Genomic DNA, 22402 nt, shown 5'->3' on the forward strand with positions numbered 1-22402 from the left:
TCTAGAAGCAAGGCCTACTGACTGCAATTCCGGGCAAGCTGCTCTGCACCTTGGAGCCACGCAGACCTAGGGGTCAGCAGACTCAGCTACCTGACGTCACTGTCAAAGACATCACCACCTGTTCACCTGTTTCTTTTATTCTCCCTCATCTCAGAGTCATCTTTGCCCTTCCCAAGTCTCAGTTTTGAAGACAGTAGCCCCGAGCGGCGAAAGAACTTCTACAGGTTGGATCAGTCGGCTGCGGATTGAGAAGGTAGCCAGTGCTGGATAGGGTAGCCACCGCCTGGGAGGAGGGCGCCTGGGAGTCTCTGGGGTCGGAACGCGGCCTCCGGTCCCGCCCCTTCCCCGCCCCTAGAGCTCCAGGCCCCGCCCCCAAATGTGCCCGGCCCAAACACGCCTGCGGACACGCGGCCTTTACGCCAGGCCTGGGCGGAGCCGAAACTCTAAACCCCCGCCCTCTTCGTAAGATCCTCCCTATTGGCGCAAACGGTCAGAAGCCACGTCCAATGAGAAGGAAGGAGCTGCCGCCATGGCCCTATCCGTTGAGACAACACAAAAACCGACGCAGCTAACTGGCGGACGCTATATCGGGTCTTTCCGGGTCCTTCCACGCTTCACCATTGCTTCTGCGGAGCCTGGGCCCGAGGGAGAGCCAGAGAGGATCCTCTAATAGAGTAAGTTTGTGCCAGCTGGGGTGACTATTGGCATCAACCCAGGGGCTGCTGCTTCTTCCCCTACGGAGCTTGGGGTGCGACAGGGGCGTGGGAGGAAGGGGCGGGGAGGGGCCGAGCACGTGTGTCGCCGGCCTGATCGTGGCGTGGGTGGGGGGCTGGGCCAGCGAGCTCTTGATGTGCCGGATTCGTAGGCGCGTGGAGTCCAGTTTGTCCTGTCGAGTCGGTTCTGCAGCCGCAGACACTGGGGGAGGGAAACTGAGTGTTGACGCTCAGTGTCTGACCTAAAAGAGCTTTTTTTTCTAAACTCCGATGCGGAAGGTACCACTCAACACCTGCCAGTGGCCAGACTGCGGGCCTTAGGCGGCGGTTTCCCAGAAAGTTCAGGTTGTGATTGATTTTTTCAGACAGGTCAGCGTAACAGCTAACACAGATTGAGTGCTTACTGTGCTATTGCTGTACAAACATTAATGAAGTTTCGGAGCACTGGCTCTGTGACATAGGTAGGAGATAGTACCTTTGTCAGGCGCTGTAAAAGGCCCAGTGAGATTGTCACTTGCCCAAGGTAATGCACAAACTAGTAAGAGGTGGGTCCTTTTGTTGAACCCATGTTTTCCAAGTTAATTTCCACACCGAGTTGTGTTAGCTACCTTTTCTATACCAGTAGTGGCGTGTGTGGGAAGCCTCGTCGTCTGCTCACTTCGCTTCTGAAATCATGATACCCCCTTCCCCTTGATGGGAGTGGAGTGGTCTGCAGACTTTGTGAATCAAACAGCAAGGGAGAAAGAAAACTGATGCAACAACTTCCTTGAGGAAACAAACAAAATTCCAAAGCCCCAAACTCTAGTTTTAAATAACAGTGGAGATCGTAGTTGAGGGTTGTCTTATGTGGGTCAGCAAGCCCAGGGGCCAGAGCTGCACAGGTGGAATCCCCGAACCACCACTCATGTGTCTTTCTGGACAGAATGCTTAGCCATCTAAGCCTGTTTCCTCATTTGTGGAGTTAAAAAATACCAATTCATGATGGACATGGCCAGCTCCTTGTGGAGGCCATTTTGTATTCTGCTTTACAGTGGCATCAGCATTTTCCACAGTACAGTTCAGTAGTCTCTGTAATCTTAATCTTCCTATTGTTGGATATTTAAGATGTTTCTCACTTTAAATCTTCTAGTATTGCTGTAGTAAATAGTTTTTGTTTTTGAGATAGAATTCATCATCTTACTGTGTACAATTAGGTGGGTTTTATATTTGCAACGTTATGTCATCATCACGTGGTATCTCATACTCCAGAACATTTTCATCACCCCAGAAAGAAACCCCATGGCCCCAGTGCAGCTCAGATGTCTTGGAGAGGCACCTTGTTGGGCTTCAGCCCAGGCCCCTGCCCCTGTGCTAGGCAGGATGTTGAGGACCAGCTGCTCGAGCCACCCATCCTAAGGGATTGGGTGGGGCAAATGGAGCCTCTGCACACACTGAATTTCAGCCCTTGAGGTAGTTCTGGGCCTACCACCCTGGACTAAATAAATTAAAGGGACAAAGGAGAGCCTGAGGTTTGGAGGCTACCACCTCGGCCACCATGCTCTCCCATGCTCTGAAGCCCGGAGGGAGGCTGCCTACAACTCCCCAGAGCCCAGTGCAGCAGCCCCCACCCTACAAGCCTCTAGGCCTTTTCCTGGTCTAGGCCTTTTCCTGGTCTACACCTTCCAGGCTGCACCAGGCCAGGAATAGTGTCTTAGGGCAGGGGAAGGGCAAGTTATCTGAGAAACTGGAGGACACTCAAAACAAAAGCATTTTGGATATCAGAGCCAAATCTTTGCCGCCCCTTTGCAGAAAACTCCCAGACTGTGAGGCAAAGCCAATCTCCCTCCCTGTGAATGAGATCCAGGAGTAGGTCTCTACAGAGACCCCAAATTTGAAGCAAAAAATGCTCAAGAGTTCCGAACTTCAGGATTATCGACAAGTGGAGGTTGAAAGATTTGCTGCTGAAGGAGTTAAATCTTAGAAAGCTCTTGGAACCATTGTGAAAGTGAAATGGGATGACCTCATAGCAACATTAATAGCAAGGAGTGGAGAAGCTAAGCAGCTACCTGAATTAGGAAGGACAAGCCAGCAAATTGACCAACATGTTATTTGACTGGCTAAACCCAGTTACAGAGAGCTACAGTGGATGCTACCCAAACAATTCTCATCCAGAAGAAACTGTTGGCAGTTTTTTATTTGAAAAGAATAAAATAAAGGACATAAAGACTATATTTTCAGAATTTATCATTATTAAAATGCTATTCACAGCAAAGCTTCAGAGGTATACTCTGCTGTCTGCCAAAATATATAAAAAATTGATGGACCAGGAAGAAGATTTAGAGGTTTTCAGAACTCTTGGTGTCCAACAGTATCAATCTCATTTAGATGTAAGAGCCAAATCAAAGTTGCCTTTTCAGAGTACTGTCAGCTAAGAGTGTATTTGGACCAGGACAAGTGTCCACCTATCGACTAAGAGAAGATGTACAAGCAGGAGATGAAGAGTTCAATGTTAAGAAAATTAATTTTCTTTAGTTTACTTGTTTCCATTTTCATCTTGAAATGACTCGGAATCCAGGATTACTATACTGCACTGGCTTGCTGTGTTAAACCTCAAAATGAAATGCTATTGAAAATAGAGAATAAAATTAAAGGACATTTATGCTGACCCAAAATGAAGATTTTAAAGATATTACACACCCAGTCTTTCAACCTCCTTCTTAGTAATATATGAAACCCCCACCCCTTTCAGAGTTTACGGTACTTCATAGTAATGTACTGTACCTGGCTGGGAGTGTGATAGAAGTAGTAAATAGAGGAAGTAAATAACAAAACTAAAAGATCTACCAATTTCACTTAGCTTCTTTTAGGTTGACCCCAGAAAAGGATCTTATCTGTTACCTAGTCATTCTAATTAAATACAGAATGACTTCTATATTTACTTTTGTTTCATGAAGGTGTTTTCAATTTTTAAACTTAGTTTAACCCTGAGATAACTCATGGATTACAGTCCTAACCTCACCCCCAAAGTCTGCCATGAAATATCTCGCTTTTATTATTACTTTTGCATTGCTCTAGTATATACATAGTCTTTGGAAACAAATGACATCAAGCTGTTATTAATAGTTCGATTGCAATAGTTCCATTGCTGAAAATGTCAAATCCTAGAAATGCAGCACTTTTTTTTTTTCTAAATGGCAAATGGGTTATAAATAAAAGTTATATTCATCTCATTTTGGTTTTAAACAAAACTTCTATCGTACTAAAGTATTGTGTACTTTTGGAAAGCTAGTAATTTGGTGGAATATTGCTTAAAAAAACAAGTAAATATGGAACATCATAAATCATTTAAAAATTCTATACAAATTTTACCAAACTGCCACTTAGTTAATAAAAAAGGTATAATTAGTCACTCTTATTTCTGAAAATATGAAATAATTTAGTCAGAGCATTTATCAACTCATTTGGGATAACTGGCAAAAAAACGATTCTTCAATACAGAAAAATAGACTTTCAAAAAGCTTAAAAAAATAAAAATAAAAAAAAAGGTCCCCTGTACCAATTACTCACTCCTCATTCTCTGCCTCTTCTCGCCCTGCTCCTGGAAAACACTTGTGTCTCTCTCTCCCCCTTTCTCCCTCTGGATTTGCCCTTTTTGGAGATTTCATATACACTATATCATTACAATTTTGTGTCCAACTTCTTTAAGTTAGCGTAATATTATCAGGGTTTATCCATATTGTAGCATGTAGCAGCTCTCCATTCTTTTTACAGTTGAATACCATTCTTCTGTATGGATGTGCCATACGTTTTTATCCATTCGTCAACTGATGGAATTACGGGTTGTTTCCACTTTTAGGCAAATATGAATAACGTTGCTATGAATGTTCCTGTTCAGATTTTTTGTATGGCCGTATGTTTTCTGCTGGGTTTTGCTGGGTTGTATGGTGACTGTGTGTCGAGCCTTTTGAGGAGTGTGAAACTGTTTCCAAAGTGGCTGCAGCATTGTACTGTTCCCACCAACAAATCAAGGAATTTGTTACAGAATTTGGTTAAGTACTGCACTAAATTGCTCTTCCTTTTCTTTGTATTGAAGTAGCCTCACCTCACCGTCTTATAGGTTGACATGGAAGTGTTAAATAAATGCTCAATTCTGGAATATAGGTCCAGACCTCTAGTGCTCATTTGATGCTAAGAGGCATTCCACATCCAAAAGTGGAAGTTGGGAAATAAAGGCAAATAGATTTCTAATTTATTCTTTGGTTGCATTCAGCCCTAGAAGTTTTTTCTGATTTTGTTGTGGCATTTGAATGTGGTTTTAAAATGTATTTGGTAAGGTGTCGTTAGTGTCTTCAGTGAGTGGAGGGAAAAAAAATCACCAAGTGTTGAGAAAGCCTGAAACTCACAGTAACTGGTCCATGGACCATAGTTCAGTCTTTTTAAGAACCAATGAGATTCCCAGTGTTAAAACTTGTGATGATTTGATGATCAAGTGACAGATTGAGGCTATACAAGATAAGATTTGATAAAGCTACTCAAAATAGTTATGGCAAATCAGTGTAATTAAGAAGAGCTTTAATCTTATTTCTTATGTCAAAAAAAAGCATGTGCACATCCTTTAATAGCTAGTGTACTTGAAGAAGCTAAAACATTCTTTATAAAGCTAGATCGAAAGAAAAATTATTATATGCTCTGGTGTTATCTCATAAGGAAAGGAAAGAAGAATAACCCAAGACAGCTCTTATGCCAGACTCAAACTGCTGTCTTAAAGTCATTGTGAGAGTTTGTCAACAGCTTACACAGTGACCCAGGGAATGGAGGTTAGCAGTTGTCAGGCCAGGTGTCAACTATGAGGCAAGAGAACTGCATGCAGCCAGAGAAGTGGCTACAGACGCACTGGATTTTATCCATCTCTACCTGAAGGCAGCCCTTCACAGGTGAGGCTTGGTGTGGCCGCTTTGATAATAACTCAGACTGGGCCAGCCTTTTGCCTACTTCTGAACGTGAAGCAACTCCAAGAAGCAAATAGAAAAGTGCACACACATTTATATGTAATTTTTTTTTTTTCTCTTATAGGAGCAGACATGCATAAAACCAACTGGAAAAGTAGAAGGCCTGGGAGGAGGGGCCAGCGGCAGAACCCTTGGTTCAGACAACACGGCTCTAACGAGAGGCAAGTGCTGTTTCCTGGCGTGGTTCTAGCATTGTCCAGCACCCTCACATGCACATGCGTCACTGGCGGCCTCATCAAAATGCAGAGAGTGAGGCGGGGCCCGACAAGAGAGTCTGCATTCCTAACAGAGTCCCAGACTTGACCAATATTGTGGAAAGATCAGGACAGTGTCCACTGTTTGTATGTTTTGAAAGAACCATGGATAGTTTTGGGCCCCGGGCCTTCCCACAAGAGTACAACATGCAGCAAGATGTGACCTGTGCAAGAAGAGTCTCAAGTCAGCTTTGGCAGAGCTGTGTGGAAACACTCTGGACAGCCACCTTCTGGGCTCCATGTGGACTAGTAGTCCTTGGACCAGAAGCAGAGACATTTGTCATGACACTTAATTTTTCCTTTCTTCTGCTGCTGATCACAGATGAGCTACCACAGGAAGCTCTGGGCCATAAAAAGGGAGAATAAATTTTCTCTGAAATCATGCAAAGTATTTATAGACAAAAGAGGAAGGTTTTTAAAATTTTTTTCATTCCTTCAACCTAGTTTTGCAGTTTATACTCCTTTCGGTGTGGGGAGAGGGAGGTTCTTGATTTTAAAGAGGATTTTATCAGGATTCTAAAATTAGGTCTTTTGTTATATCGTTATATCCTTTAGCTATATTTGCCACAGAAACCACTTGTAGCTTTGGAAAATGAGTGTTTAAACAAAGGCTCTATATCAGTATTACTGAGTAGATCACCTCTATGCCCCGACCCCAATTTCTTTATCTGTAAGATTGGGTAGCCAAGTAAAATTTAAACTCTTTGTACTGCTGAATTCAATAAATAATGAAATTCACTTAGCCTTATAACTGCTATTGAACTGATAAATGAGCCAACCTGGTGAAATTCTTATTGGCAAAGATTTCTGTTCTCTTCTTTATGAAATGCTTAAGTGAGGAGATAAGAAAAGGGAATTACTGTGACATGCATTCTCTTAACGATGAAAAACCAAAACCTTGCCCTAACTTCAGTGTATTTGCAGTAGGTAAACTGCCTTCAAAGAAAAAAGGGGTTAATTTTCCCTAAGTAATCAAAGGTCAAAGGGTCAGGGGTAAAGGTTGTGGAACTGCCTGACCCGCCCCCTCCCAGGACCCCACAAAGAATGACTGGGACTCAAGCCCTTCACTGCCAGCTACCATGATTGTGTATCAACAGGTGCAACACAGGGGCACAGCAAAGCCCACAGGATTCCGGCCACAGCGACGAGGAGGCCCCATCGACCTCATCCAGCACAGCTGGAAGTTCTTCTGTGCCAGGTAGGGCAGTCTGCTGGATAGGCCTCCTCTGGCCCTGCCTGTGGGCAAAGATGAAACCGAGGCCTGCCTCATCATCATCTGGTTATGTCTGTTCTGGCTGCCCTTCCTCCTCAGTCCTTGGTGTCTACACTTGCACGCGTGGTATACTCCACGTGTCACCATCCCATTCCTGGCCTAGAGGAAATTCTGGGAGCAAATTGAAACACTAAGGGAGGAGCTGGATGTGTCAAGAATGGTGATCCTGAGGCAAACGGCTCCCCGCAGGATGGAACTGGGCTCCGGATGGTGACCGACAATGCTAGCCTACCTTCTGCCCCTCAGAAAAGACAGGCAGCTCTAAGGGGTGGTGGACAGGCCACTGGACGCCTTACTGGGTGGGTCAGTTCATAGTGTTTTAAGGTGGATTTTATTTCTTTTGACTAAAGATCTACCGGGGTATTACTTTGACCCTGAAAAGAATCGCTACTTCCGCTTGCTCCCGGGACATAACAATTGCAACCCCCTCACGAAGGAGAGCATCCAGCAGAAGGAAATGGAGCACAAGAGGCTGCAGCTGCTAGAGGAGGAGGACAAGCAGAAAAAGGTGGGCTCCGCTTTCCTGGGGGCCGCCCTGCCCCCTGCACTCCTGCCAGCCTCCATCCGCTGCCGAAAGCAGGAGCCAATTAAATGCCCCCCTTAGTCTCAGCATAGTGCGTTTTAGAGAATGTGGTGTTTTTCCTGCCAGGAACCTGAAGAAGAGAGTAAGAATAAGCAAGAGATCTTCTCCCAACCCGCTTTTTCTTTTTGCTAAGTTCTACCAGTAATTCTAATACTTTGTCCTTCCCTGAAGGAATCTTGAAAAGCAGCATGACACAGTTTTAGTAACTGTATATTTTAAATAGAAAGTCAGGTCAATGTGGTTTGGATATGAGTGTTTCTTGTATCCCTTCTGGAAATCAGATGCCAGGACATTTTGTTGATTATGGGGGCAACAGAATGCAAAATCCTGGCTGCAGGGTCACCATATGTTGAACAAAAAGCACGATGCAGATCTGAGTGTCCAGTGCTGTTCTTGCACTCACTAGTTTGGTGGCTTCATCTCCTCAGGTATAAATTGATGGAGGCCTTGGACAGAGGCGCTGAGCGGACTTTATAGCTCACAAATACTTCCTTGTGATATACTTCTTCTCTTGCTAAGGAGAAGAGACAGTCACATTTTTATGCATATAATTTCCGTCAACTTAGAACCTGTTTCTTGATTGCATCCTGTGAAACTAAAAACATTTTCCATTATCCCATAACATAAAATCTCACTAAAACTATCTTTTTTTTCTTTTTTTTTTTTTGATTTAGAAAATAGCCAGGATGGGGTTTAATGCATCTTCCTTGATACAAAAAAGCAAGCTGGGTTTTCTCAATGTCACCAGTTATTGCCGGTAAGTCAGTGCCTCATTGTTTCCTTCATGAATGTTCTTTTCCTCTTTTTTATTTCCATTGCCCAAGAATCCAGTCAGGAAACCAGGTAGGTACTCTGTGAGGAGGAGCTATGATTGAGGGACCCCAGCTCACAGCCTGCCTTCTGCTGCTGAAACCAGCCTGAGACAATCATTTTCCCTCTGGAGCAAGTGGGGAGACTCCTGTAGGGGACCAAGGGGAGAGGAGAGGGAATCTAGGCAGAGAAACTGGGCAGAAATTTCTCAGGATGTTCCCTCTGTTACTCATAAACCATGTTTACTTAATAGTAGGTATTATAACTTCATTGCTGTGAGATTTCTGCCTCCTTTTTTTCCTTTATCTAATGGGTCGTCACCAAAAATAGAGCATTAAATGGATGTATGTGTACTAAACTTTAAATACTTGTGATTTCTCATATAATTTTAACTAAAACCCCATGAGATAGGTTGATACTTCCCCCAGTTTCCAGAAGAAGATCAGAGTGATTTTTCTCTAGGTAAAGTGAGACAGGACAGGATCTGTCTGACTCCAAGGCCTGAGCTCCTAACCTTGTGTTCTGTTGCCTCCTGCTATGTGTGGGCAGGTGAAGAAACAACATGAGTTTGGGTGGCTTATAGGGGACACAGCTCTCATCAAGGAGCAGGGCCACGTTCAGGGTGGGCCAGCCATGCAGGAGGGATAAGTCAGGGCAGGTAGGGACATGCCTCTCCATTACTTCCCTAGAGGAATTAAAGGTCTATAATAGAAAATAATACTGAATGTCAACTCTAATTGAAAAATAAAAAAATTTTAAAAAGTTAAAAGTCTGGTCTGAAAGATCTATTCTTCACCCTTAAAGATGCTTTGATGTGGACAGGGAATGGGGCAGACAGGTGGGCGGCTGCATGCCTGGGCTCTTCCCATTAGCTGTGTCCTTCAGTGTGTTCTTTTATTTCTCAGGTACCTTCTCTTGGTCTCAAAAGAAAGAGTTGTACTAGATGATCCAAAACCAAATTCCTGTAGTTCTGACTTTCTTTGATCCTGTGAATGGGCCAATTTCTTTGCTTTAGTTTTCCTTAGTTTTAAAATTGAATTTTGGGGGGATCTTGCTCAGTTTCATTGCTGAGAAATAATATGGAGAAGGCTGACTGGGTGAGATGGTCTCCAGGGTATGGGACAGGGTAGAACCCCACCCCGAACCTTCCTCGTGGGTGTTTCGGTATGGCACCTATGCCCTCTCTTTCCCCTCTGCAGTCTAGCCCATGAGCTTCGAGTGAGCTGCATGCAGAGGAAGAAGGTCCAAATTCACAGCTCGGATCCGTCCGCTTTGGCAAACGACCGATTTAACCTCATACTGGTGAGTGAGAGGGAGCTATCTGTGGGTGCCAGGGGTATGACTGCTATCCCCTGACACTTTGTGGCTTAGCAGTGGCTTCCATCAAGCCTGGCTGTGTAGATGCCAGTTGCATGATAGTAGGTGGTGTCCTCTGGGTTTCATGGTTTTAATAAGCACCTGTTGGCTACCTATTGGCAGGTGCCAAGCTGGCAGGGCAGGGCATGGAGACCATCGTCACCCCTACTACAGCTCCGTCATTTGACATGAGAGCCAGGGCCCACCACACATTGACTGAGAGCTATCACAAAGTAACTTTCCCTTGGACGTGTTGTGTACACAATCAAAAGGGTACACAGTGGACGGGGTTTCTAATCCTTCTTATACTGGACAGTATTTGGTGGCCAAACCTGAAGCTCCAGTGTCCTCAGTAGTAACAGCCTGTTCCTCCCTTGTTTGCTGTCCCTGACTTAAGTGGCAGGGGCCTGCAGGCCTGTGTCCCTGAGCCTACACATCCATCACACCTTCATCACGTCATTTGCAGGGAGCAGAATGTCTTCTCTGCTCTCGGTTAGACCCAGGCTGGAAGCCAGGGCCAACTGCTTGAGTCCTGGGGCCAGAGAAATGTTGGCAGAGGGTCCACTGTAAATAGAAGAAGCCAGACCACTCAGCTAGACTGGGAACTCGAGGCCGTAGGAGAGTGTGGCCTGCCTAGGAAGCTGTCCTTCCTAGAGGTCTAGGGAAAGCCAAGGAGGGTAAGAGAGAGACACAAAACGGAGAGCCTCGGCCTAGTCTGCTGACAGGCCAGGGGGCTGAAGCTACAGAATTAACCCTTACATCTTGCTCCAGGAGACCCTGACAGCAGAGCCCTTCCTCATACAGAGAGTTGGGGGTCAGGACTCACTTTCTCTCTTATGGCTTTACTCTTCATATGTGTTTGGGGACACAGTTTGACCTGAGTACTTCCTTGCTGTGGGTTCCCCTCAGGAGCCCTTCCCTGGGCTCTTCAGTAAACTGGGGCATGGTGGTGGAGGTCAGTGTGCATGTGCTGCTTAATATAGGCTGAGCACCCCCGTCCTCACGTGATCTCACACAAGCTGTGGGCTGGCCCGTGGAAGACCTTCTGCATCACCCAGAGTTACTGGCTGGCTGGAATGACCAGAGGGTTGTGCAGGGTGGTTTGCTACCCAGGGATCAGTTTTTCAGATCTGACTCTAGTCTCTGGTAATGATTCTTCAGGAATGTAACCGTTCTTGCTAAGTAAACTTGCAAAGTGAGTGCGGTTTTACTAGCATTCAAATTCATATGTATATGTGTGTATATATTTATAAATATATATACAATACATGCATAGTTTTTTCTTTGAAATAAATTATTAAACACATTTTTTAAATGAAAAAAAAAATCTTAAAAATAACCCACAACCCAACACAGCCTTTTCTATTGTAAATTTTTTTTTTAGTGCAATTTTTTTTTTTTTTTTTTTTTTTGGTAATCATGGTGCCTGTGTAATGAGAATGCAATTTTGTATCTTTTTTTTGCCCTTGACAGCTTAACTGGTGTGTGGCTTTCATGATGGCCACATGCTCTGTCACCACATTTCTCTGGGTGGAGATTAGGACTCTTCCAAACCCAGTTCTAAGTGGGGTTCTGTGCAGACCTCCTGGCCACACCCCCTTACTGCCATCCTCATCCCTGTTCCTGAATTGCGAGATCAGACACCTGTACCCAGCGATGGCTGTACCAAGTAGGGGCAAATTGGATCATCTCTATGCTCCTTCATGGTCTTAGGCCCGGGAGGTCACCTACAATCCACTTTCCCCCTCCAGGCAGATACCAACAGTGACCGGCTCTTCACAGTGAACGATGTCAGAGTTGGAGGCTCCAAGTACGGCATCATCAGCCTGCGTGGGCTAAAGCCCCCCACATTCAGGGTGCATATGCACGAAAACCTCTACTTCACCAACCGAAAGGTACGGCTGCCTTCCCTTTAGCCTTGCAGCCACTTTGCCTTGGATCTAAGGGCACTGCAGTGGCTGGCCAAATTCAGAGCAGAGGAGAGAAATTTGTGAAGACGCTAATATTCAGTTATCTCATTTTCCCAAGGGGAAAGTGGAGTTGTAGATCCTGAGAACCCAAAGGGGAAGAAAAGGACCTCTAAAGTTTCTTGTCTTGGAGGAGAAATGAATTTAGATGGGAGAAGCTTGAAGCAGTGGTTCTTTAACTGGTTGTAAGGACCTTCCTTTCAAGAGGATCGAGTAGATCCAAAGGCAGGTTCTGGCAAAGGCAGGTCCTGGGAGGCGGGCAGCAGCAGCCTGGGGGGAGGGTCCTCCTGGTGCCTCAGGATGGTGCATCAGTCACTCAGCCTGTCTGTGGCTGACACTGAGCTTTATATAAGTATAAGGAGCTCGCTGTCTAAGGGGCAACCTTTAAATTGCAGTGGGGTGACAACTGGATTCATAAGAAGCTGTGACTTTCTGTTTTGTTAACATGAGCCACAGGATGGATACAGGTTGAAAATGATTTCTGGGTAAAGCGAGATACAGTTAGGTTTGTTTCTTGCCATTGCAGGGAAGTCATCCTTGTCCTGGAGGGTATACCAGGTGTCTCACTATGAGGCCCCTGCTGATAATGAAGGACTGAGGCCTGGGGGCTACTTCCTCTAAGACTGCCTAATGGGGCAGGGAGCTTCCTTGTCTTGGAATGCTTATTCCAGTCCTTTTAAAGGAGTGAGACCTAGAAAAAGGTCTTTAGCCCCACAAGTTACTCTACAGGAAAGCATTTGTCTTTCTCTCCATGATTGGCAGTCAGACCAATCTTTCCATCCTGCTGTGTGCTTCCTCACCAGGTGAACTCTGTTTGCTGGGCCTCGCTGAATCACTTGGATTCTCACATTCTGTATCTTTTGGCAGAGGAAGAGGTTTGGTGGGCAGGCCACATCCTGATGTTGATGGGCATCTGCGGGGTTTGCGAGGTGGCATCTTAGTGGTCAGAGGTCTGGGCCATTCCGCACCCACTCTTAACCCTTTCAGAAAGCGCAGTTCACATAGATAGAAAACGAGGATTCCCATGGAGCACAGGGAAGTAGTTGTGCCCTGGGGTGATGTTCATGTCACTGTGCCAGACACTGTTCTGGAACTTGAGAGTTGATGCTTTAGCAGAGCAATAAAGCAGAAAGGAACAATAAACCTTTGGGAAAGAATCCCAAATCCTCTTGAAGGAAAGGAGATGCCAAGAGCTGCAGTGGTCCCAGGGTGGGATGGGCCTCCTGGGGAGGCTGGCTGAGAAGGGGGTGCCTTTGGCATGGGGCATGAGTCTGCGAACTCTGGGCCTAGGGTCACTGCCAAAGAGGCCTTCTGTAGAGCACTCTTTATTCTAGTCTCTGCCTTCCCAGAGAGCCATCGGGGCTTTTCTGCTGGGAGTAGTGTAGTGTCAGGGTAGCTGGGCCCTTCTTCTGGATCCCTGGGGGCTCTTGATTATGCGTAGGGCAACTGTCCATCATGTACTTCAGAGGAGAATATTCTTTGACCCAAACCCAAACCCACGTGTTCTTGGTTCATATAATAAGTGAGTTCATGAAGCTATGACTACTTGTACCAAACACCTACTTCATGAGCTGTCATGAGGTTAACAGTTAACATCTGTGAATGCACTTAGCACGGTGCGTGGCATGTCATGGGTCCTCAAACAAATGATAGCTGAATTGGAACCTGTTTTTTTTTTTTTTTTTAATTTATTCCACAGCACTATTTCAAAGATTTTAAAGCCTGAATTAGATATCTGATTATAAATTTTATGTCAGACAAACACAGAACTGTGTGTTCTGTAAGTTGCAGGGGTTCCCAACCCCCGGGCGGCAACTTGTACCAGTCTGTGGCCTATTAGCAACCAGGATGCACAGCAGGAGGTGAGTGGCAGGCCGGTGGGCAAGCGAAGGTTCATCTGTATTTGCAGCCGCTCCCCAGTGCTAGCATCGCCGCCTCCGATCTGAGCTCTACCACAGATCATCAGGCATTAGATTCTCATGGGAGCACCAATCCCTGGTGCCAGAAAGGTTGGGGACTGCTGGGCTATTGTAGCTTGATTGGTGACTTGTTCTCTAGTGGTCATTTCAGGTAATCTTCAGGCTTTTGTGCAGGCGTTACTGCTGCTGAAGATCATGAAACTTCTTTACAAAAATGGAACCTTATTCAGACCTACATTCTGTGTGTTTCCCCTAAAGAGTGGTGGAAGGTTAGACCAAATTCCACACTACTGGACTCATTGTTAACCTGTGGCTTATTAAAGGATTAAATCCTCAATAATGGACTGTAAATATCCATTTTGACTGTAACCTGGGTTTCAGCCACAGTAATTGAAAGCATACCTGTGTAAGGACTTTCTCCCCACATTCTCGCTCTCCAAACCCAGATGCAAAAGACATTTATTTAGGGAGGCATTGAGCTGCCTAGCTGTAGTGTTCTCATTTATAGTTTTAGCAGCCTCTATGCTAGAGATATTTAACATGGGCTTGCCACCCAAGGCAAAATGACATGCACATATCACTCATTCAGATTGTCAAGAATGTTGCATGATGATTGCTTTGCAAATATTTACATTTTTCAGTGGGGTCTGTGTGTATCCATTCCACTAACGTCTATTAAGCGTATGTAATCCCTGTGCAAAGTGCTAGAGATGAGCAGCTCAACAGGTGATCAGTCTACGCAGTGATGTTTGTGGGGCAGTTGAATGCAAGAGGGGTGCAGGGATTTGGGCAGCCTTCCTGGAAGTGATTCCCACGTGAGAAGGAAGAGACAGAGCTCCCATCAGAAGGAAGAATCAAGACAGAGCTCGGCACATTGCATAGCATTAAGTAGGGCTTTGGATGTGGGATACCCCTAGAAGATTGTGGTCATGGAGTCATTTCTTATATAGCAGTGCGGGTGATACGCTGGCCAAGGGCGAGACCTCGGACAGAAGGTTGGTGCACGACCAAGTGGGCAGTGTAGAGGGAGCCAATGAGCAGGAGTTAGAGGAGAGGTGTGAGTCTAAGAGGCCTGGGATCTAGACCAGGGAACTCTAAGAGACTGGTGTTGCGGAGGCCCAAGGAGTGTGTAGTTAGAAACTGTGCTGCATGACCATGGGCCAAGACCGGAAAGTGTTCATCAGATTTAGAAACTAAGGGCTCATTGGAGACCTTGGGGAAAACATGTCACTGAAAAGGTAAGTGTCATACCTGGATTTCAGTGGGCTGAAGAGTGAAAGAAAGGCAAGGAAGAGGGAATAAATGTAGGTTCCTGTTGAGCGTTTTGGCTGTGAAGGAAAGTGGCGGGGGAGGGGAGGGGCACCAAATCAGTCAGAAGACAGTTCAATAGGAAAGTTGGCAAAGAATATAAAGAAACAGTTTAAAAAAGAAACCCACATGACTTAAAAGTCTGATAGTGCCAAGATTTGGCAAATGTGGAGAATGGAGGGAAACTGCTGGCATAAGTACATTGATACAGTCACTTTAAGTTGAAGGTGCATGAACCTTACAGCCCTGCGTTTCCGCTCTAAGTATAACCATGGGAGCACAGTTTTCAAACTTAAGTCGTGACCTGTTAGTAGGGGCCATAAATCAATTTGTGAGCCATATTTTTAAAATGAAATAGACTAGAAAATATCAAGAGTTTCATACTTAGTAAGGGCAAATATTTTATAAAACTTGTTTCAAATATTTGTGTGTATATAGCAGAGTGTGTAAAATTAAATTCTTACCATGGGTTTAAGAAACGCTGCCTAGAAGAGCCTCCCACGCATGGGAGTGGGAGACAGGAAGGCGCTCATTCCAGCAGCAGAGCAAAAAAAGAAAAGAAAACCTAAGTGCCCATCAGCAGGAAACTGGATAAATAGTGATATATTCATATGAAAGAATGCTCCACGGTGAAAATGAAAGAACGGGCTATAGACATCAACATAGATGAATCTAGAAGATAGTGGAGATTGAAAAGTTGTAAAAGATACTCTACATGATGCCATTTACATATGTTTTTAAAACATAAACAACCGTATTACTCCTGGCCAAATATCATGTAGTGGAAATATTATAACATGGCCTAGAACTCAGACCAATTTTAGAATAGTGATTTTTTTTCTCTGTGGGGGAGAAGGGAGAATTGGGCTGGGAAGAGGTCAGAGGGCTTTTAACTGTATATGTGACATTTTTTTCCTTTAAAAAAATCTGAAACTAAATATGGAAAATGTAAATGTATGAAATCTGGCTTTACGGGTGTTATTTTTATAATTTTTTGAAGGGTGCTAATGCCCATTCTCCTCCCCGAGGAGAGCCTTGTACTTGACTGTCCTTAACAGCTTTTCCAGATTGTGCCTCATGGGAATTGCAGAGACTCCAGGCTGCGCCACCCTGCTCCCGGCATCACTGTTCGTCAATAGTCATCCAGGTACCAGGCCCTTTTGGTTTGGATAAGAGGGTGCTTGGACAGGTGTCTGTCCTCTGTCTCCCAGCAGCCAACGGCAGCCGAAGCTCTGTGGAAAAGGCTCGGACAGGAGGGTTGGGAACCAAGGGCTGTGTGAACCTGGGTCACAGCTGGCAGGGGTGACAGCCTGCAGAAGCATCTGTGGGAGGATTCCTTGAACCTGACCCAGGATTCGTACTAGAAGCATTGTGCATCTTTACATATGTCCTCCTTTTGGGTCATTTTAGCAGCCAGAACAGTTAAGTGCATGTAACCAATACAAAAGATGAGAATATATATTTGGGCTGCCTGTACCGATCATTCACAAAAGTGGGACCAGTTCTGTCGGGGATACTTATTTCTCTCTGGCTACAGGCAATTCAAGATTCTGGACTTCTCCTTCCTGGCAGCATTCTGGATATTAAGTTTCCAGTCTTCCAGAGAATTAGGATCAATTAGACAGGGGTGTTAGAGGAGAGTGCAGGCTTCAGGCAGGTCTGGCATGAATCCCAACTTGAACAGACTGCTTAACAACTGTAAAGTGAAGATAATACCTGTTCCATCAGGTTAAACGAAGGATTAAATGAGCTCATGCACACTTAGTGCTGGCATTTCGTCATATAGCAAACTTGTGAGGCAGGAGTGTATTATCACTAGTTTACAGATGAGGAAACTGAGGCAAAGAGACGTTCAGAATTTGCCTTACAAAGCTAAAAACTAATCTGTGGTGTTGGAAGTCAGAACAGTGGTTCTCTTTGGGGAGGAGTGGGGCTGTAGCAATTGGGAGGGTACTGGAATGTTCCATTTCTTAACCTGGGTGGTGGTTACATGGCTAGTGATAATTTATTAAATTTTATACTTATAATTTATGCCCTTTATGTATGTTTTGTCAATAAAGATTTTTAAAAATGTTTTGCTTGAGATTACACAGCTAATAGTATGATCTGGGATTGAAACCATTTAATTCGTAACATCATACAGCCCTCCCGATAGCTGTTAATATTTTTAACACTTCTGCTGGGACGTCAGAAAAGATACGCATATTCACTCTCAGAATAACCACTTTTGCACCAGGCACCCCAGCTAAGTGTCTCTTTTTTGCTACCACAAAACCCAGAATAGGGGCCAAGGTATTCCTGAGCAGCTATTCCTGCTTTTCCCAAATCTGGTGATCACTGGATCACTGGCCTGGCAGGGTGAAGGGAGGGGGGTGGGGGGACGGTCTCCCTTCATGGCCTGTTGGGCAGTCAAGATTTACATTCAGTTTTCCTCTCAGCAGGAGACCGACCTGGCATGCTCTGCAGTTTTCGGATCCCTGGGGCCTGGTCTTGTGCGTGGTCCTTGAACATCCAGGCGAATAACTGCTTCAGTACAGGTGAGCCGTGGCTGCCACCCCAGGTCGCCAAAGTAAAGGATTTATCACACCTTAAACCCCCGTCACACAGTCCCTCTCCCTGGACTGCAAGTAATTTTTGTCTGCCCCATCTCTGTCTCTATCAGGCTTATCTCGGTGGGTCCTGGTGACCAACGTGGTGACGGGACACCGGCTGTCATTTGGCACCAGCAGTGATGTCTTGGCCCAGCAGTTTGCTCTTATGGTTGGTTGGATTGGGATGGGCCTAATAGAAAGTTTTCCAAGAGTGGAAATTTTGGTGGATTGAAATTGGATTCTCATGTGGCATTTAGTTCTCCCCCTTTTACAAGGGAAAAAGGGCATCGTTAATGGTTACTCGGTGAATATGCATGCACTGAGTGAAAGTTGGCTGATCCAGAAAGGCCCGTCTAAACTGGCTTTAAACGGCTTCCTGTTTAAATGAATTATTAGCCATTTTTAAGTAGTAATTTTTTTAATGTATAAATTATGTCCCAATTCTTAGCACTTAAAAGTTTCATACACAGCTTTTAAGTTACACATTTTATAAATTTAAAAATCAAAATTCTAGTCATTATTGCATTTCAAAGACTCGACCCACAGAAAATGCCATTTCTCTTTAAAAATGCAGATAGGGGAACGTGTCAACCTGCTTCCAGCAGTAAGCACAGAGTTCATTAATTCAGGTTTCCTCATCTTCCTTCTCTGTTTGGGACCCCATGTCTTACCTGGACTGTTGCTCTCTCTTCTCCATATTCATTACCCCAGCATATCATGAATGACCTTGGTAGAGACAGAGTGCCATCACTTGGACTCCAGAGTGAGGCCTAAGGAGCAGTGCAGCCTTTGGGGAGGGCCCTGGAGGGACACATGGGGTCCAGTTCTTTTCCTTTTTCATAATGAACCCTTCCAATTCCACTGTGGTTCAAACCCTGACCAGCCTGTCTCCACCTGCCCCTGTAACCCAGAGGCTGGAATGGGGAGGAGAGGCAGGGGTTGTGTTCAGGAGGGCACACCCCTCCCAGCCGTAGAGGGAAGTACCGAGCAGTCCCTCTTTCTACAGGCTCCTTTGCTGTTTAATGGCTGTCGTTCCGGAGAGATCTTTGCCATTGATCTGCGTTGTCGAAATCAGGGCAAGGGCTGGAAGGCCACGCGCTTATTCCATGACTCGGCAGTGACGTCTGTGCAAATCCTCCAAGAAGAACAATGCCTGATGGCGTCCGACATGGCTGGAACGGTAGGGTAGCGCTGACTTTCTCAAGCCAGTGGAGCTGGTGGCCCAGCAGAGGTCTGCGAGGTGGAGGGGCTCTGTTAGGGGAAGGGGCTCTACAGAGGATACCTTCATGCCAGACAGCAGCAGGGAAAGGCAGCTGGACACCAGGTGAGTTGTGAGCTGTGCAAGGTAGCTGCTTTGCTGCCCCTGGGAGCCAGTCTCGTCTAGACAGCCGTGAAACTGGCTCTGGTGCTTTTGATGGACTCTAGGGCTCAGGAGTTTGAGGCTTAGATTTTCCTAACTGGAAGAGTTCTTCAGAGACCACCTCGCCCTCACTGGCTTCCGTGCCTCGGTTTCACCAGTGTACCTGCTGGACCCTCCTTAATGGCCCTTTGTGCTTCTTCCCACAGATCAAGCTGTGGGACCTAAGAACCACGAAGTGTATAAGGCAGTACGAAGGTCATGTGAACGAGTACGCCCACTTGCCCCTGCACGTGCACGAGGAAGAAGGAATTGTGGTGGCAGGTACCTGGGGAAGGGGAGAGTCCATCCATCAAATACTGTCCCTCAGGGCACCCAGCATCCTAATCAGCAGAGGAGAACTTACTCTAAAATAGAACTGAATAAAGGGTTCATGGCCTTTTAGGGTCAGGGGACTAGATGGGACCTAGAGTTGGACATTAGTAAGTAGCTGTTTAAACATTCACCAGTTAGACATTCCTTTGTTCTCACACCAGTGGGCAAACATCACTTCAGCAACAGTCAGGTTAGGTGCAATAAAACACAGCAGCTTGGGAGACCCAAGTGTAGGGTTTAAGCTTGTTCACCAGGTCAGCATTCATTATCTAGTCGTGCAACTGTCATGTTAAAAGCTTACGCTCCCTGTTCTTCATGCTTACATTTCCTCCAAAGCATGCTGAGAAAAGAAATTAAGGCCATTGTAAAGAAACTGATCCCTGGTCCTTTTAACACCATCCCCATGTATCCACGATCTGTAGAATAGGAGCAGAGCTGGCTAGCCACTAAACCCCCTTGAAAGTAGTTACAAGATCATACTGTTTCTGGGTTATAGAATACTCTGATAGTGTGAAAGTTCAGTGGTTTGATGACAAATGAAATAGTAGGCCTTTGACACTAAAGACTATGTTCTCTGTCTTCACAACATTCGGTGAATTGTACTACCTGAATTCATCCACAGCTGAGGTAGCACCTGTGGTCATAGTCACTCAGCCAGTCAAAAGCACAAACGTGAAATCCACGAACACCTAAGATCTGCCCTTCTCTTTCCTCTGAAGATCTCTAGTAGCACATATCATGTGTCTGGGCTACTGTAACCAATGGTATTAGGTGTCACATTCGTCACAACTCTAGTCCTGAAGACTACCTGCTCTTATGAACTGAGCTATTAAACTAGAAAGAGCTCTGGGGAGAGGCAGCTCCTGGCAGGCTGCCAGGATGTGACGAAGTTATGAGATCGTCCTGGTTACTACTTGATAAAAAGGAAATCAATTGCATGTCATCTAGACCCAGTGGGTTGGGCTGCCTCTTGACTAGCCCTTGACACCAAGAGGAGCAGAATGCATACCCGTTAGCCAGGATGCCCAGTGAACCATCCAGGGTGTCACACGGTCAGCCAGTGCATCTTGTCACTTCGAATACCTGCAACTAGTTATGGTTCTAGAGCACCAGAGTAATAACTTTGATTTTCAAAACCACATGTTACCAGTAGAAAAAAGTTCCATTTGTGACTTTGCATTTTGGCTCACATGGAATCACGTTTAGCCCTTAGGAATTGTGAGAAGCCATGTGCGTATGTCTGCAAGTTCTCGTCTGCATGCTCCCACTAACCTGCCACGTGCCTCCCCTCTCTTAGTGGGCCAGGACTGCTACACGAGAATCTGGAGCCTCCATGATGCCCACCTGCTCAGAACCATACCCTCTCCACACCCCACCTCCAGGACCAACGTTCCCAGCGTGGCCTTCTCTTCCCGGCTCGGGGGCTTCCAGGGAGCACCGGGGCTGCTCATGGCTGTCCAGCAGGACCTTTACTGTTTCTCCTACAGCTGATTCGGCAGGGTGCAGCCTGAAGGATGTGGAATTTACTTAAGGAAGTAAAGAGTAGCCATAGTTCTGCCATAACTGCTCTTTCCAATGAGCGTATTTTAAATGGATGCTCTGCGAACACATCCCCATCTGTCTAGCTGCTGGGGAGAAGGTGCTATGTTTTATGTGGAGACACTTCAGTAAAGTTATTTCAGTTCAGTTGTGAGCTCAGAGAGCTTAAAAGTCCTTTTCATAAAAGGTACCTATTTCCTTTGGTTGAATTCCTTAGAATAGTCCCTTCCCCCTTTTTAAACAATTTTTTCTAAGGGATGAAGATTGGCAATAACTAAATTAAAGCTACTTTCACCAAAAGCCCTTTCATGAAGCTATGAGACCGGGTGAGACTTGAGGTAGTCGGTGCCTGAGCCGCAGAAAGACATGTATCTGTACTTGAGAAAGCCAGTTGAGAGAGAAAAGGAAGGCTATTCTCTGAGTATCTAGAGGAAGGTTTACAGCTGGAGTTTGGAGTCATCGAACTCTCACACTCCATATCAGTAGCGGGTCTCTGGGACTCTCCTTTTATTACCATTCAGAGGCATTAGAAGGAAAGATGGATCTTTTGAGGTGCTAGATGCCTTTGTCGAGGCACCTTCAGAATGTTAGGTGCAGCAGCTCTTATTTCTATCATGATGACTTGAATGTCAGATTCAAGGGCCCCATCTCAAAGAAAACTGGCTTTGACTTTTTATAACCTATGGGAAACAATCTGTGAAATATTTATAGTGTTAAAGAATTTGTCTACCAAACAATAAACTAGAAAAAAAAAACATGGTATGGTGAGTTGATTTGAATGATTTAGATCATGATACTTGGCTGCTATAGCAACATAGCAGCTGCAGTAATGCCTACTTAAATCTTGGGTGAGAAAAACAGAAAGAGACTGAGACCAGCCTGCATGGCTTTGCTGAGCAGCTTCCATCTGCCTCTCTGGAGCCACCTGTACCCTTGTCACCTGCTGTGTGTGTTCCAGGAAGCTGACCTCTATGGACTATCTCACTGGCTCTGTAGCCCCGGGGGTTTAGCTGGTGGGACATATAGCAGGAAAGGAGAGGGCAGGAGAGTTAGGTGGGATTGTTAGTCCCTGGCCCCCCTCCTGCTGGGCTTTGCGGGGCTCTGGCCATGTTCCTCCACCCAAGGCTAGGGCTTCTGTTGGAATGTGGCTCTCTCTGGGTTCCAGTAACTTCTCTCCATTTGCCCTTTCAGACCTAGCTGGTAACTGCACCTCACTGTTGCCAGCCCAGGATGCTTCACCAGTTAAACTCTTTTCAGTTACCTCCTTGAACTTTACATCTGTTTCCTGCCAAAACTAGTACAACTTAATGTACAGGGAACCAAATCCAAAAAAAACCAAGAATGAATAAATGAGCTATGCTATAATAAA

The 22402-nt window shown here is 45.5% G+C and overlaps 1 protein-coding gene and 1 pseudogene across 2 annotated transcripts; both read left to right on the top strand.

The window, feature by feature from the left end:
- Positions 1 to 482: 482 nt before the first annotated feature.
- DCAF4 (DDB1 and CUL4 associated factor 4) lies at positions 483 to 22402 on the top strand. 2 transcript variants are annotated; one of them, XM_016134774.2, is made up of 14 exons: positions 483 to 674; positions 5766 to 5862; positions 7053 to 7153; positions 7579 to 7736; positions 8486 to 8568; positions 9821 to 9923; positions 11729 to 11872; positions 12748 to 12797; positions 16239 to 16318; positions 17613 to 17708; positions 17834 to 17931; positions 18769 to 18942; positions 19329 to 19443; positions 20792 to 22402. In XM_016134774.2, exons 2-14 carry the CDS (start codon positions 5774 to 5776, stop codon positions 20983 to 20985), a joined length of 1485 nt encoding a protein of 494 aa, XP_015990260.1. In that variant the 5' UTR covers positions 483 to 674; positions 5766 to 5773; the 3' UTR covers positions 20986 to 22402. The 2 variants fall into 2 exon arrangements, with proteins under 2 accessions (XP_015990260.1, XP_015990259.1); XM_016134773.2 differs by having other exon boundaries at positions 486 to 674; positions 17610 to 17708.
- Positions 2248 to 3637, top strand: LOC107504941 (annotated as a pseudogene).

Source organism: Rousettus aegyptiacus, unplaced genomic scaffold (assembly GCF_014176215.1).
Source record: "Rousettus aegyptiacus isolate mRouAeg1 unplaced genomic scaffold, mRouAeg1.p scaffold_m13_p_3, whole genome shotgun sequence".
Classification (NCBI taxonomy): domain Eukaryota; kingdom Metazoa; phylum Chordata; class Mammalia; order Chiroptera; family Pteropodidae; genus Rousettus; species Rousettus aegyptiacus.

Excerpts from the sequence above, each read along its gene's own strand:
- DCAF4 (XM_016134773.2), top strand. The coding sequence starts at position 5,774 with ATGCATAAAACCAACTGGAAAAGTAGAAGGCCTGGGAGGAGGGGCCAG. Across the intron at positions 9,924-11,728 it reads ACCGATTTAACCTCATACTG|GCAGATACCAACAGTGACCG; the intron begins GTGAGTGAGAGG and ends TTCCCCCTCCAG. Across the intron at positions 18,943-19,328 it reads CGTCCGACATGGCTGGAACG|ATCAAGCTGTGGGACCTAAG; the intron begins GTAGGGTAGCGC and ends TTCTTCCCACAG.